General features: G+C 44.9%; 1 protein-coding gene across 4 annotated transcripts in view; it reads left to right on the top strand.

Annotated features, from left to right (window-relative positions):
- Nucleotides 1-9,450, top strand: part of LDLRAD3 (low density lipoprotein receptor class A domain containing 3) — a 249,935-nt gene extending 240,485 nt beyond the window's left edge. For all 4 annotated transcript variants that reach the window (XM_058663174.1, XM_058663175.1, XM_058663173.1 and 1 more), the window contains exons 5-6: nucleotides 6,313-6,658; nucleotides 7,952-9,450. In XM_058663174.1, coding sequence (XP_058519157.1) covers nucleotides 6,313-6,658; nucleotides 7,952-8,189 — 584 coding nt within the window. In that variant the 3' untranslated portion in view covers nucleotides 8,190-9,450. The remainder of the gene's footprint in view (nucleotides 1-6,312; nucleotides 6,659-7,951) is intronic.
- The last annotated feature ends 6,814 nt before the right edge of the window (nucleotides 9,451-16,264 follow it).

The following is a 16,264-nucleotide window of genomic DNA, read 5'->3' as shown; positions in this document are numbered from 1 at the left end:
GATTTTTCGAAAGATGAAGGGTCAGTTTGAAATGCAGTGAATATTCCAGAGCAGAAATTCTGGACTCAGGCTAGAGGCTTAGGCACCATTCCCCAGACAGTCTCCCATCAGTAATGGGTCTCCGGGTGATCAGGTCAGTGGGGCAGGAGCCCTGGGTAAGCCCTCACATCTATAGGGAAAGGAGGAATGTAAGCAGTAAACTGAGACGCCCACCAGCCAGGGCCGAGAGGAGGTAATAGAGTACAAATGACACCACAGGGAAAAGAGTAAACAGTGACACTGAGCTCCCTCTCACCTCTCCCCACCAGCACCTGCTGCTCCTCCAAGAGAAGCTTCAGTATTGCCACTTCTTGTCTTTCCTGAAATTGATGCATCCGTACATCCATTCATTTTGCATTACTATAACAAAATACCTGAGGGTTCATAAAGCAAAGAGATTGCTTTAAAAATCAGCTCTAAATGGACCAAGGACCTAAATCTGTACCAAGAAACCATCGAACTACTAGGGGGAAACTTAGGAAGCACTCTCCAAGATATAGGCATGGGGAAAAACTTCTCTAAAAAGACACCAAATCACAGGTAGTCAAAGCCAAAATAAACAAATGGGTCTACATCAAACTAAAAAGCTTCTGTACAGCAAAGGAAACTATCAACAAAGTGAAGAAGCAACCAACAGAATGGGAGAAAATCTTTGCACACTAAAGTGATAGGGGACTAATATCCAGGGTTTACAAGGAGCTTCAGAAACCCAGTGACAGCAAAAACAAACAATCCTGTGAAGAAATAGGTGAAGTAAATGAAGAAACATTTTTCAAAAGAACAAATTCAAGTGGCTAATAGACATATGAAAAGGTACTCAGGCTCCCTTAGCTGTCAGGGAGATAAAAATGAAAACCGTATTGAGGGCCCAGTGTCATGGCCTAGCAGCTAACGTTCTCACCTTGAACGCACCAGGATCCCATATGGGCGCCGGTTCTAATCCCGGCAGCTCCACTTCCCATCCAGCTCCCTGCTTGTGGCCTGGGAAAGCAGTCGAGGATGGCTCAAAGATTTGGGACCCTGCACCCATGTGGGAGACCCAGAAGAGGTTCCTGGTTCCCAGCTTAGGAATGGCACAGCACTGGCCATTGCGCTCACTTGGGGAGTGAATCATCGGACGGAAGATTTTCCTCTCTGTCTCTCCTCCTCTCTGTATATCTGACTTTCCAATAAAAATAAATCTTTAAAAAAAACATATTGAAATTCCACCTAACTCCAGTGAGGTTGGCCTACATTCAGAACTCTACTAACAGCATGTGCTGATGTGGATGTGGGGAGAAAGGTACCCTCCTTCACTCCTGGTGGGAGTGTAGGCTAGTACAACCACTGTGGAAGTCAGTATAGAGAGTGCAACTAAACTTGCCCTATTTCCCAGCTATCCCACTCCCAGAATTATATCTGAAGGAAATGAAATCTGCACATGAGAAAGGGATCTGTAATCCTATATTTATAGCACCACCATCTACAATACCAAAGACATGGTAACAACCCAGATGCTCATCCAAAGAGTAGATAAAGAAACTGTCGTGGGCCCAGTGTGGTAGCCTAGTGGCTAAATTCCTCAACCTTGCATGTGCCAGGATCCCTTATGGGCACCAGTTTGTATCCCGGCTGCTTCACTTCCCATCCAGCTCCCTGCTTGTGGCCTGGGAAAGCAGTAAAGGATGGACCAAAGCCTTGGGACCCTGAACCCACAAGGAAGACCTAGAGGAAGCTCCTGGCTTCAGATCAACTCAGCTCTGGCAATTATGGCCACTTGGGGAGTGAACCAGTAGACAGAAGATCTTTCTCTCTGTCTCTCCTTTCTGGAAATCTGCCTCTAATAAAAATAAAGCTTTAAGAAAAAGAAGCTGTGGTGTATCTACTCTGCGGAATACTACTCAACCATTAAAAAGAATGAAATTCTACCAATTGCAACCAAGTAGTCCCAACTAGAGACCATAATGCTCAGTGAAACAGGTCAGTACCAAACGGAGAAATGCTATATGTTCTCTCTGATATAAGGCAACCTTCATGCAATTATAAGATCAATAGCCCTTTCAATACTGTAACTGCAGCTCATAGGTTTTGATATTTTTTGTTTTTATTTTCATTTCTTCAAAATAGTTTTTTTATTAATTCACTGACTCATAGATCATATAGTAGCATCATTTTCTGCAAGATTTTTTATTTTTCATTTCTTTATCAACACATTGATTATTCAGTAGCATGTTACTTAACTCCATCATGTAGTGAATTTTTTAACTATTTCTGTTGTTGATTTTGTCGTATGGCTTTTCATTTATGGAATGTATAGTAACTGTAGTAGAGACTATCATATCCAGATGTGAAGATACAATGCAGTATGTATCTCTACTTTCAAATTAAAGAAAGACTCCCAATGAAACTGTTGGATATATCTTGACAGTAGGATGCTGGACTGTCGGCCATTGTCTGTATCCACAGTGTCAGGATATACTTAAATAGCAGATTGATGGACTTATGACTGCTTATGAAGGATTATACTATTGTAATAATATCGAGGAAATAAATTGGGGAGAGGAATTTGGGGATGGGGTTGGGGAATTCCCAGAGCCTATGGAATTATATCATCAAATTAAAAATAATATAGAAGAGGAAAATAAAGGAGATTGCTTTAGCTCACAGTTGTGGGGTTCACAGTTAAGTGGCTGCATCTGGCTCTCTTGTTGGCAGAATCCCCACAGGATATAGGGCCTCACATGGCAGGAAATTGGGGGCCTGTGTGTGGTGTGGGTGTAGCCTCTGGTATCCATCCTTACTAAACCACTAGGATCCAGTCAGAAGGAGCTGCACCCTGATGACCCCGACCGATCCTGGTCACCTTTCCAAAGCCCCACATCTACACGTCATAAACAGGTTAGGGCTGCACCCTCCTAGTCCCCACAGCAGGGATTAAATTTCCATATGTGAAGCTTTGGAGGCCACACGCAATCCATATCCAAACCATACCTGTTCTCTATGGAACTTGACTTTGTCACTATGTGTACCTTTCAGATTGCTCCAAATCATTATATGAAGAGTTACATTAATTTTTAAAGAGATTTGGTATTCTATAACTGCATCATTATTTAACCAGCATGAAATGATAGACATTTATATTGTTCCTGATATGTTTTTCTATTACATTGTCTCCACCAATACTTGTTTTTTTTTTTTAAAGATTTATTTATTTTTATTACAAAGTCAGATATACAGAGAGGAGGAGAGACAGAGAGGGAGATCTTCCGTGTGATGATTCACTCCCCAAGTGAGCGCAACGGTCGGTGCTGTGCCGTTCCGAAGCTGGGGACCTCTTCCGAGTCTCCCATGCAGGTGCAGGGTCCCAAATCTTTGGGCCATCCTCGACTGCTTTCCCAGGCCACAAGCAGGGAGCTGGATGGGAAGTGGAGCTGCCAGGATTAGAACCGGTGACCATATGGGATCCCGGGGCGTTCAAGGCGAGAACGTTAGCTGCTAGGCCACGCCGCCGGGCCCTGTTTCCACCAATACTTGTATGAAAAAAAAATTATTCCCCATTCTGTGTTTATTAGATTAACAAAAGAAATATTGTTTCACAAAATACCCACAGGGATGGGTGTTTGGCCTAGAGGTTAAGAAGTCCTTGTCTCAGAGCCGCCCACAGTGTAGTAGGCTAAGCCTCTACCTGTGGTGCTAGCATCCCACATGGGTGCCAATTTGAGTCCCAGCTGCTCCACTTCCAATCCAGCTCCCTACTTGATGGCCTTGAAAAGCAGTACATAGTTGGGCCCGGCGGCATGGCCTAGCAGCTAAAGTCCTCGCCTGGAACGCCCTGGGATCCCATATGGGCGCCGGTTCTAATCCCGGCAGCTCCACTTCCCATCCAACTCCCTGCTTGTGGCCTGGGAAAGCAGTCAAGGACGGCCCAAATATTTGGGACCCCGCACCCACATGTGAGACCCGGAAGAGGTTCCAGGTTCCCGGCTTCGGATCGGCGCACACCGGCCCATTGCGGCTCACTTGGGGAGTGAACCATCGGATGGAAGATCTTCCTCTCTGTCTCTCCTCCTCTCTGTATATCTGACTTTCCAATAAAAATAAATAAATCTTTAAAAAAAAAAAAGAAAGAAAAGCAGTAGATAGTCTCAGTGGTTGGGTCCCTGCACCTAAGTGGGAGACCCAAAGAAACTCCGGCTATTTCAGCCATTTGGGAAGTGGACCAGCAGATGGAAGATGTACTTTCTCCCTCTCCCTCCCTCCCTCTCCAACTCTGTCTTTCAAGTACATAAATAAATCATTTTTAAAAAAAGGAAGACCCTGTTTCATAGAAAAAGCTTGGATTTAATACACAGCTCTGGCCTATGAATTGGGTTTTCTGCTAATGCGGACCCTAGGAGGAAATAGTGATAATTGAGCTAACTGGGTTGCAGCCACTCACATGTGAGGCCTGGGAAGCATTCCTGGCTCCAAGCTACAGATCCGACCCAAACCTGGCCCTTTGGGGCATTTGGAGAGTGCATCAGCAAATGGGAGCTGTGTGTGTATCTACATTTCTCTATGCCTCTCAAATTTTAAAAAATAAAAATGGTGGGGCCACCACAATGAAAACTAATCCTCCAACTGTAAGTATTAGCATCCCATATGTGCATTAGTTTGAGTCCTGGCTGTTGCACTTCCCATCCAGCTCCCTGCTAATGGCCTGGGAAGTCAGCAGAGGATGGCTCAAGTCCTTGGGACCCTGCACCTGTATGGGAGGCTGGAGGAAGCTTCTGGCTCTTGAGTTTGGATCAGCTCAGCTCAGCTCTGGCAGTTGTGGCCATTTGAGGAGTGAATCAGTGTATAGAAAATCTCTCTGTGTCTCTCCCTCTATCTGTAAATATGCCTTTCATATAAAAATAAATCTGTTTTTTAAATGTAAAAGGCACGTGAACTAATTAATTTTGACTTACACTATGGACTCTGCTGCCTCTCCCATTAGCTATCTTCAAATATATGCCATGCATGCAGATAAGTATTTCCCCAAGATGTGGTCAGCAAAATGTGACACCAAACTTTGTTTCTGGGGAAGAAATAATATCCTGAACAATGTTTAACTCACAACTGGAGGAAGGAATATCGCAGCGGTGCAGGAATGGCACATCCCACGGTTCAGCTGTTTTGAATTTCTTAGCCAGTCCGGATGGCACTTCTGGGTGAAATTAGTAAGAGACTCTCCTCCTGCTGACACTTGCTGCCACCTGCTAGACAGCTGTCACGACAATGACGTGAAGGTGTGCTAACACTGAGTCTGAGAGCATCATCAGCGCTGAGCAGCGTGCAGCCTGCTCCTGCATGTGTGCCTGCTGGAGCCCCCAGCCATTCTGAAAATACAGTGGTCTCTAGGTGGTCCCTGGGGTGCCTGGAATTAATGCACTTCAAGTGCAGAGACAGGATAGGAATTCAAGAAGTTTGACAGCAGTGTGTGAGGGCATTAGCTTGAGGGACAGCCAGAATACATGGGAAATTCATTATCCATGGATTATACACTTGGAACGTAGGTCCCAGGCAACTCTGATATTAGTAATTTGGCCAGCAGGCTAATTAAGCCCTTAAGGAAAGTGGGCCTAGTTAATGAATTAATACAAGATGACATTTTACACACAGCAAAAATGAACCGAGGCACCAGTGCATTATGCAACATCATAATTTCTCCAACAGTTATGATCTCTGCTTCTCACAGGCCAGAGGGGGCGGTTCTGGGGAGAGCCTACCTCCAGACGTGTGAGTGAGATCATGCCATGCCATGAGAATTGTTCTGGCCACCCCTTTTAAAGGGCTCCCACCTGTATTCTCAAGTAGCTGCCCCAAAGAGAGCCTTTTAAAAACCTATGTGCACATTTGTTTTCTGTATGAAAGTCTATTCCTCCTCGCAAAGAGGGCTCCCCCAGTTTCTTCTGTCAGTCTAGAGAAATTGCTAAGGAGAACACAAGGAATGGGTATGGTAAAAACTAGTATTTGGAAACAGTAGAAAATTCTGAAGATAGATATTGTTGATAATCATACAATTTGAATGAACTTACGTCACTTTGTGACACTGAATTATTCACATGAAGGTGTTATTTATGTTAGCTCAGCTTTATTTGTGACTTCCCATGGATCAATACAATTCTGTTGTATGGCTGTACTGCATTTTGTTTGCCCATGCACCTGCTGATGGTTCTTGTTTCTCGGCTGTAGTGAATAGTACTATGAAGAGCATTTGCTGACTTTGAATTGCTAACAGTCCCCTTTGCTGTCCTCTCTGGATTTTCTCAGAACCAGGCAGCGGGCAGGTGTTTGTGACTTCGGAGAACCAGCTCGTGTACTACCCCAGCATCACCTACGCCATCATTGGCAGCTCCGTCATCTTCGTGCTGGTTGTGGCCCTGCTAGCCCTGGTCTTGCACCACCAGCGGAAGCGAAACAACCTCATGACACTTCCAGTTCACCGCCTGCAGCACCCCGTGCTGCTGTCCCGCCTGGTCGTCCTGGACCACCCTCACCATTGCAATGTGACCTACAATGTCAACAACGGCATCCAGTACGTGGCCAGCCAGGCTGAGCAGAATGCCTCAGAAGTAGGCTCCCCACCTTCCTACTCCGAGGCCCTTCTGGACCAAAGGTGCGTGGTGTTGGGGAGAGATTGGGAGACAGGGACATGCGCAGACACCTGGGTTCCTAGGTCTTGCTGTGGCAGGCAGTGGCAGTCTGTGAGCTGTGCTGAGTTCCCTTTTGAAACACAACCTGGGTATCCTCTCATTGAATCTCTGAATAACTCACTGAGGCAGCCTCTACACTTGTCTCAATTCCATGGATGAGATAACTGAGACTTTGGGGTTTAAACTTCGCTGTCTGAGCATTTACAGGCTTCATCTGGGCCCACTTGTTGCTCCCTGGGACTGCCCTTCTGATACACCTGCAGGTACTGCCTGGATCTGGGCTGCTCCTCTGAGTGTGAGAGGTTGGAGTCACGTTTGTTGAATGAATCATTAGGTTCCTTGACTTCCTTTCCTCTATGAAAGGAAAGGGGTGGAATACAGCACACCTAGGCATTTTTTTTCAAGCAGTAGAACCCTCATCACTGTTGGAATTATACAGGAAGCCTATATAATTATATACTTATATATAATTATATATGAAGACTGAAGCTGAGTTTTATAGTTGAAGCAGGTGGTGGGCCTGAACCCCACCCATTCAGCCATGCTCTGCCCTTGCTTGGTGACCTCCACGGTACCCGAAATAAAAATGCATTTTGGAACTTGCTGGCTTGGGGCTGCCCATCCAGGTCTTCCCTTTCGCTAAGCCTGGATTCAGGTGTTATGTCATGGTTTGGGTGTCATGTCACAAATTGCATGACACCTGGCTGGCAATAAACCTTTAGTCAGTGCAGGTAGAACAATAAAATGGTATAAAATGATTTTGTGTTTTAACCAAGGGATCCTTACCCTTTTCTGTACAGAGAACAAGAGGTTAGGAAGATAACCTCTCACCTGCCCAAGTCCATACAGGACGCCCCGACTCTGTGATTCTGTGAAAGCCCAGTCAAAACATCAGCCTATCCAGCTGGCCATGGGGCTGAGCTGATGGAGCAAAGTGGTCCAGTGAGACCACCCAGCCAAGCTGGTGGCATCACCTGTCAGCCTTATCATTGGCCCGCCCAGAGGATGTGGTCCTAGCACTGCCCGGTGGATGTGAACCAGCCCCAGCAGGCTGACCTTTCATGCTCCTTTTGTCTCCTTTGAAACCATTGGCTTTCCTGGTCCTTGAATTGCCCTTGTACTTGGGACATCTCATTCCTTGCTTGAAACAGCAGCTCAGAATCAAGTTGGAGTGGTGTTGGGTGCTCATTACTTGTCTTGTCTGGGCTTTAAAGAATTCTTTCCCTTAACACCCCTTCCTGCTTTCTCCACCACAGACCCGCCTGGTATGACCTCCCTCCACCACCGTACTCTTCTGACACAGAGTCTCTGAACCAAGCCGACCTGCCACCTTACCGCTCACGATCTGGGAGCGCTGACAGCGCCAGCTCCCAGGCAGCCAGCAGCCTCCTGAGTGTGGATGGCACTAGCCACAGCCCTGGGCAGCCTGACCCTCCGGAGGGCCCCACCCAGCCCAGGGACTCTATGCCCAGCCAGGGCACTGAAGAAGTTTAAGATCCAGCTATTCCAAAGTTCATATGGGTTCATCTGCTCTGACTTGTTGCCATCCTCACGGTCCATGGGAAACTCTATAAGCACCTCGCGGGTGTGGCGAGCTGCAGTTTAGAGTGTCGGCTCTCTCTCCATTCCCCTCCCCTTCTCACCCCCAGATTTTAGAGACGGTCTTCAGAGAGTGACTGGCATTTTGCTGGCCTCTCAGCTGACACTGTGTGTTGTGCCTCTTTGCAATGAGGCCACTCTTACCATCATCTGTTACTGTTGGGCTTCCTCTGCGGAAGAACTGCAGATCTGTGGACAGCAGGATGCAGTGGTCTTTAAGGATGAAGCCTTTGAGAAAGCCGTGTGTCTGTGTTAAGTCAGGTGTTCAGAGAGGCAGAACAGCCTGGCCCAGATGCTCATCTGGACTGCCACCTTATAGCCACATTCTGGGATGTGGGCCACAGGAGCCTGCAGGCAGCACACGCTGGTGAACCCTGAAAAGAGTGCAGCTAGCTGCATATGAAAACCTGCATCACACCTGAGTGCACATTGCTCCCAATCCAGCACTGGCGGTGACCAAAGAAGCCGTTCCATAAACACAGCAGCCTTCAGCCTTCTACAGCATCATTTGGGTTTTGTGATGGGGATTCTGAAACGATCCATCTTCCAGAGATCCCAGCTTCAGAAATTTTCCCAATAACGCTTGTGTTGAGAGTCGCCTCCCAGAGCAAGCCAGGAAACCCTCCCTTGAGTTTATCCAAGTGCTCAGGCTCTTAACATCCCCGCACTCCCTCCTGGGCTCTGGACTGTCACTCTCCCAGCTAACCCCTGCAGACCCAGGGAGGAAGTCCTGACTTCAGTGGGCCAAAAATCTAATCTGGCCATCTGTCCCCCGCCTGGAAACCACACACAGCCTGTGTTTGCTGTTCTACGTCAGGTTCCTTACATCCCATTAACATGCATCTGGACTTAAGGACACCAGTTTCTAACACACACCTGAGCTGTGTGCAGTGGTTCTGTGTGAGCTCCCTATACCACACGCACCCCTCTTCCCAAGGCCCCAGCACCAACACCCCAAGTCAGGATTAGGGTTGGATTTAGAGTTAGGGTCAGGCCTCTCCTAACATCCCAGTCATTTCTCCTGAGACACACACAGGCAACAGTCATTTTAGAGCCAAGATTTCCCATTTGGATTTTTTTTTTAATCTTTTAGAAATGCATTTGAAACAGTGTGTTGTTTTTTCCCTTCTAGTTAAGGGACTATTTATATGTGTATAGAAAAAGCAGTCTCTTGTTTGTTTTTGTTTTGTTTTGTTTTTTGTTTTCCTTTGGTGAGGTCCAAAGAAAGAGATCACACCTTTGCCCAGCTGGCCCCGGCCCCAAGGTAACACGGCGCCCCAACTGAGTTGTGTGCTGTAGCACTTTGAGGTCGCTCTTTGTCAAGGTCTTGAAGGCCGCACAAAGAGGGATGCCTTGCTCTCCTGGTTCACGCCAGTGTTCCTCTCTCTCTGCACCCAGCCGGCAGCCACGGGGCCCACCCTCTAGGGAATAATGGCTGAAAAGTTAGACGTTATTTGGCAAGAAGCCACACGGCCCAGTGAGGGACAAAACTGGAAGCAGGTGGAGCCACTTCAGGCAGCTGTCACCAGCCACTCAAAGCAACCTGTTGGATGCTCATTACAGCAAAACCCAGCAGAGTAATGGTTGGGAAGTGGCCTTCAGTGACCTCATCCTGGAGACTTTTCCTTTTTTAACCAGATCCAAAGTGTGCTCCAGGAAAGCTGGCCACGTGGCGTTTTATTTTTGCTGTGTTTTGTGTTTTCTTCTCAAAGGAAAGGAACCTGGTGCTTGTGTCTTGTATTTTTAAATAGCACTCAAGTTATTTTCTAAGTAATCCAATAAACAAAGAACTTTGATGTCAGCCAGGGCGAGTCCGGCTGAACGTTTCACCCGCTTTGATGGGCCCCAGCTTTTTTCTGGTGCTCTGGAAGTGGCTTAGAGGGAAAGGATTCTAATTTTAATTAATTGTGCAGTGAGTTAATCTCACCCAGTTTTCTGCTTCCAGGCATCTTAGGAAAAACAAATGGTTTTCGCAGATAAGGGGAGCCTGTTCATGTTGTTTTTAGAAACTAACACAGGAGACATTTCTATTACAGATTTGATTTTTTAAATAAAATTTTTAAAAGCATATATGTATATATATATCTAAATAGAACACCAAAGCTACAGGGTTTTTAATATTTTTCCTTCTTCCTCTCCCTACTCAAGATAGCAAATAAATGACCGGCAATATTTTTTAACTCACTACAACCTGGATTTTTTTTAATCCATTGCCTAAAACTATGCCAACTAGAAAATCGTCTCTGCTCTTTTCTGAAACAAAATCAGTGTTTTATTTGAGTATTGAAATAGCTTCACTGTGATTGCTAGTTTATTGTGTAACTCAAATATCTCTATCTTGAAGTTAACTTTTTAAAAAGATAAAGTGCAACTAAATGGTAATCCATAATGTGTGGTGTTCAAAGTTAATGTAAACTGGAAGGGCTGTGTGCAGTTACTACCTGTTTTTGGTTTTCTGTTGTTTTTTTTTTTTTTTTTTTGATCTGGTTGGTTTTTTTTTTTTTGAATTTTTATACTTTCCAATAAACTTTCTATTGGCGTGAATGGTTCTTGGTCTACCTTTGTCTCCTATACCAATGTAAACAGTGAACAGTCACTTGTGTAATAGCTCCTGGAATTAGTATATTGCCATAATAACATGGAAAAAGGAAGGAATATATTGATAGAACCCCAAAATGTGATGGACACATAAAGATTCCACAGCTGGTGTGGCTGGAATAGAGGTAGAGTTGTGGGTACCAATTAGTGTCATGAGCCCTAAGAAGACCATTGCGATGAAGGGGTACCTAGTTGTGGTGACTCTAACAGTCGCTGTCCACATATTCTGAGATATATAACCGCTCCATTGATTTGCTTCTCATTAGTTTCAAACTACCCATAGCTCAGATTGGCTTCCCCAGTGATGGAAATATCTTTGTGCTCCTTAGCAGCCTCATGTGAACAGGTGAGCAGAGACAGTTGTAAATGCTTCCTGGCAGGTCACCACCATCACCACTCATGGGTAGCAAAAGTAACTCCAACCTGAGCCAACATGTAAAGATCCAAGAATAAGAGCTACTGGGGCCCAGCGTGATAGCATAGTGATTAAAGTCCTTACCTTGAACGCACCAGGATCCCATATGGGCACCGGTTCTAATCCCGGCAGCCTCGCTTCCCATCCAGCTCCCTGCTTGTAGCCTGGGAAAACAGTGGAGGACGGCCAAAGCCTTGGGACCCTGCACCCGCGTGGGAGACCTGGGGGGAGTTCCTGGCTCCTGGCTTTGGATCGGCACAGCACCGACCATTGTGATCACTTGGGGAGTGAATCATTAGATGAAAGATCTTCCTCTCTGTCTCTCCTCCTCTCTGTATATCTGACTTTGTAATAAAAATAAATAAATCTTTAAAAATAAATAAAAAAATTTTTTTTAAAAAGAGCTACTGAACAAGGCTTAGATCAGGCAGTTCTCCCCAGTGCTTTCAGAAGAAGATTGGTCTATGAGAGAAATGTATATCCAGTACATGCTGTGTCGTGTCTTTATCTGAGTGGTCTAGCATAGACCCACACAGTAAGCCTTGGAAGTTTGTGGATATATGTGTCCCTTTGTGCTCCAAGATACTGTATGGATGCCGAAGTGAGGAAGTAATTATAAAGCACTGAGGTAGAGAAATTATCGGCAAACATTCTGTAAAATTCTTATAGTAAAAATCGGGGGCTTTGTGCCCAAATGTTGTCTGTAGCAACCACAAAAGCAGCCATAGACAATGCAAGTGAATCACTGTAGGTGTGTCCTAATCCAGGCAGCTGGCTAGAATGGACCCAAGAGATAATATTTTATCAACCTCTCTTTTTTTTCTAGAATAGATTCATAGACCCAAAGATAAATATGTTATAGAAACAGCCAGTTGTGTTGAAACTTGGAATATTAGAACACTTGAAATGACACCAGCATATATATATTCCTAAAACAAGCAACTCAAAATCATTTGAGATGAAATGGAATTGATCCCCAAAGATATCTTGCAATGAATGAGATAATACAGGATTGTGATGAATAGAGCTTTCCTGACGGGTTCCCAACAGTTGGATTGAGTGTAGAAATGCTAGTCAAAAAAAAAAAAAGTCTCACTTAAGGAGTGGTTCGGCTCCTTAGGACCCCAAACTGTGTCTTCCAGATCAAGTACATGAGCATAAGTGACCTGGGAGATATTGTCCAATTTCTCTGTTTGGTTTACAACCTGCAAGTGAGACTGGCTTCGAAGAGTAGACTGAAGGAGAAAGATTCTGATGGCTGTGCTGGAAGTACATTGAGAAAGAGGAACTCATTGGAAGCCTTAGCAGAAAGTTCAATGAGGAAATATTCTCATTGACATCCTGTAGTATAACAAGGGAATGGGACATTGATTAGAACTGCAAAATCCAACTCATCAGATTAGTTGTATTGAATTTTAGAAGATGCATTATCTAGTGTATCCAAGTTCAAGGTTGTGGGAGTTTCAAGCAGTAGAGCATCATGTTGCTCAGCAGTTGTCCTTAGGAATATGTTTCTGCCTCAATAGTTTCTTGGTCCTGCTTTTTCCCAGTATTGGCTTCATGGAAAAGAGAATCCCATGTTCACCGTCTCAGGAGACACAGCCCCCTCCTTTAAGTGAACTGGAGGACTGAGTCCCTTGGTTGACAGTAACACCTAGATTATGTGGAGCAGGAAAGCGACAGTTCCTATATGGAAGAATCTGGAAAAGAGGTGAACCAAGGAGCAGGATCCACCATAGGCTTACATAATTTTTTTAAGATTTATTTGGGAGACAAAGTGACAGAGAAAGCAAGACAGTGAGAGGGAGGTCTTAATATCCACTGGCTCACTCCTCTGAAGGGCCACAACAGCCATAACTGGGCCAAGATGAAGCCAAGAGCTAGGAACTCCATTTAAGTCTCCCACATGGAACTCCAGTACTTGAGCCATCATCTGCTGCTTTCCAGGTGCATCAGCAGAAAGTTGGATTGGAAGCAGAGTAACTGGGACTCAAACTGGTCCTCTAGGGTGGGATGAGGGCATTCCAAGGGAAGGCTTAATCTGCTGTGCCAAAATTCCTGACCCTGGCTGATAATTTCTAATGTGTGCAAAAAAAATTGTGTACAACTACTAACTCTAGGCAACATAGCCACAGGCCTTAGATGCTGTCAAAGGAGAGAGGTAATGTTATGGGGAAAATTTCAAGAAATTCAACCAACTCTCTCTAATCCTAGGAGATGAAGTCAGTTTTATGTTGCAGGCTTGGGTCGTGTTTGATTTTCTGAAATGTCTGTGGTTGGTTGCCCAAACCTGGATGAAGCCATATGGGAGTATTTCTACCCCAAAGATACCCAGTACCTTTCAGGTATATACTAAAAAGATTGTCTCACAGAGAGTTCCCCCGAACTGCACAGTAATTTTAAGTGATGGACCTCAAAGGCATGATCTCATTTATCGTGCCCTTGTCAAGTTTCCTAAGACCTACACTCCAGTATGCATGTGAATGACTGGGTTTTCTATGTTAATCCTTTTATCTACACGTTAAAGCCAGAACGCATCAGTGTCTGGAGAATCATCTTTTCAAGCTTTTGAGACATCTGGTTTCATACTAAATTGCTAAACTTCCATCAGATTCACAGCTTGAATACATGACCATGGGAACTGGAACGCCACATAAGAGGTAGCATGTTTGTTGCAATTTGGCTGATGCCTCATCTGAGCTGAGTTTGTGGCCTAAGTGAAGATGACTTACACTAAAGTTCATTCAACACCAGGTGCCACATGCTTCTCAGGTTCACCTTGGTGAATCAGCCCCATGAGCCGCTAGAGGAAAGGGCTCGTGAAGGAGCACACGTGGGCTACAGCACACATCCTTCCAATCTCATTCCATTGCCCAGAGCCTGATTAGTCCCTTCATCCCTCCTCACTGTGGCAGAGGTTGAGTGACGTGGTTAACTGAGTATCCATGAAATACCAGAAGTGGATGTTGGTGCTGGTCACTAAATACGTACTGATAAAGAGAGAATACACCAACCTTTTGCTGGAAGAAGACACTGAACCATCCCATTGGATGAGATTCAAAGTCTAGGAGCTGCTATCATCAGAGCCACTAAAGGCACCACAGGAATGAGAGATTTAACATGGAAATTAGGGCTTAGCCCATTGTGGAATGAACTGGTGAAGTGATGTCCTGTAAAGTTATGGCTGGAGGACCCACCACAGACTCCAAGGACACCAACCTGGACTCCGGCACGAGTGCAGAAGCTGGAACTGACCGAGAGGCTCCAAAAGGGTAGGGCAACAGGGAGCTCATGGTGAGGACTGTGGTGCCACATGCTGACCACTTCAGTAAGTAAAGAATAATGACTACTCCAGCATTGCTGCCTGTCAAGCTCACACAAGTTCCTTTCATTGGCGCACTTTTCCCTAGGACAACAGGAGGAAGAGGATCATGGGAAATGTGGTCCAAGAGTAGAGACAGCAGTCATCACAGCTCACATAGGGGACCATGGTCTTGGCTCATGCAGTTGGTTTCCAGAAAAGACACTCCACCCTCCAGGCAAAAACATTTTTGTTTCATACCAAATTGTGATTGGAGATTATTAGTCTTTGCTTTCTTTGTATTTAATGAGAAAAGGGCATTTCATTTTTGACCTTGTTAATGCTTCTGATCACATCCAATAATTGTAGTACATGGTTTTCAAAATCAGGGAGATAACATTATGTGAGTTAGTGTAACCTGTGCTGAGTTATTTGGGCAATTTTTGTGTGACCCTAACTAGGATTGGGAACTAGAAAGTCTTGATGTTAGATCTACTTTTATTACTGACTAATTTTGAACCTGCACAGAACCCTCTGCTGCCCACAGTGAGAAAGGAGCAGCTGTTGGTAGAGTGAGTAACTGCACTGAGATGAGAAGTGGCTGGCTGCAGAATTGAGCAGTAGGTGGACCACAAACTTGGCTGTTTAATTAAATGAATTACCAGAGAAATATGCCAAGTTAGAAGCTAATGGCCCCTTTTCCACAGTTTCTCTTTGCTGCTTACTGACACCATCTTTTGGGAGCAAGTTTACTAGATAAGAATTAATCAACCACTCCTGAAAATACATTTAAAGGAAATGAAATGAGCGTGTGAAAGAGGTACCTGCATTCCCATGTCTATAGCAGTTCAAGTCGCAAGAGGAAAGACACAGAATCAACCTGCATATCTATCATCTGATGAAAGAAAACTAGTGTGTCTGTATATAATGTCTATACTTGAAGTGAATGTGGGAATGTTTACAAAATTGTAATAATAAAAGTCAATTTTGAAAGACAGCCAATCAGGTAAAAACATCAGTTTGGCCGTGTCAACCGGAGAACAGGTTTGCTCAGAGCAAGAACCAAAGGGAAAGAATTGATCAACCTTGAAAAACTGATGCACATCTGCTCTCTCTCACCTTCTCCTGCCCTCCTCTCCCTCCTGTCCTCCCTCCCACTCTCTGTTCCTTGGTTAATGAGTTTCTGAGACAGAGCTGTTCATGCTTCTTGGAGCAAACAGGGTGGCTACGTGTCCTCAGAGCTTAATACACAGTCCTGATTCTTCCCACTGGAACAGCTGAAAGTTTTGATTTGAGAAGCAGAGAGAAGAGAAACCCAGCTCTCACTGGAGGGATGAATAATCTAAGATTCAATACTGTTACGAATGCTACCTCAATTTTAACTTCGGCTCATCTCTGTACTCCAACATGAGTTGACAAACAAGCAGCCTTGGGCTGGTATTCAAGCCCCAGATATGCTTACATTGTCTCTCTCCCTCTCTTTTTTCTCTTCCCTCCCTCCTCTCTCCCCATCCCCATCCCTTTCTTTCTCTTATCTTTTACCAACAATTGAACTTCAAAGAGATCATATAAATATCTGGATTTCTGGCTTCTCTTAAAAAACAAGAAGTTCTGGCAACATTGGGTTCCCTCCCCCAGGCAAAAGTGCCAGGATCT

Source organism: Ochotona princeps, chromosome 4 (assembly GCF_030435755.1).
Source record: "Ochotona princeps isolate mOchPri1 chromosome 4, mOchPri1.hap1, whole genome shotgun sequence".
NCBI classification, from domain to species: domain Eukaryota; kingdom Metazoa; phylum Chordata; class Mammalia; order Lagomorpha; family Ochotonidae; genus Ochotona; species Ochotona princeps.
This window is presented reverse-complemented; position numbering and strand designations above follow the sequence as displayed.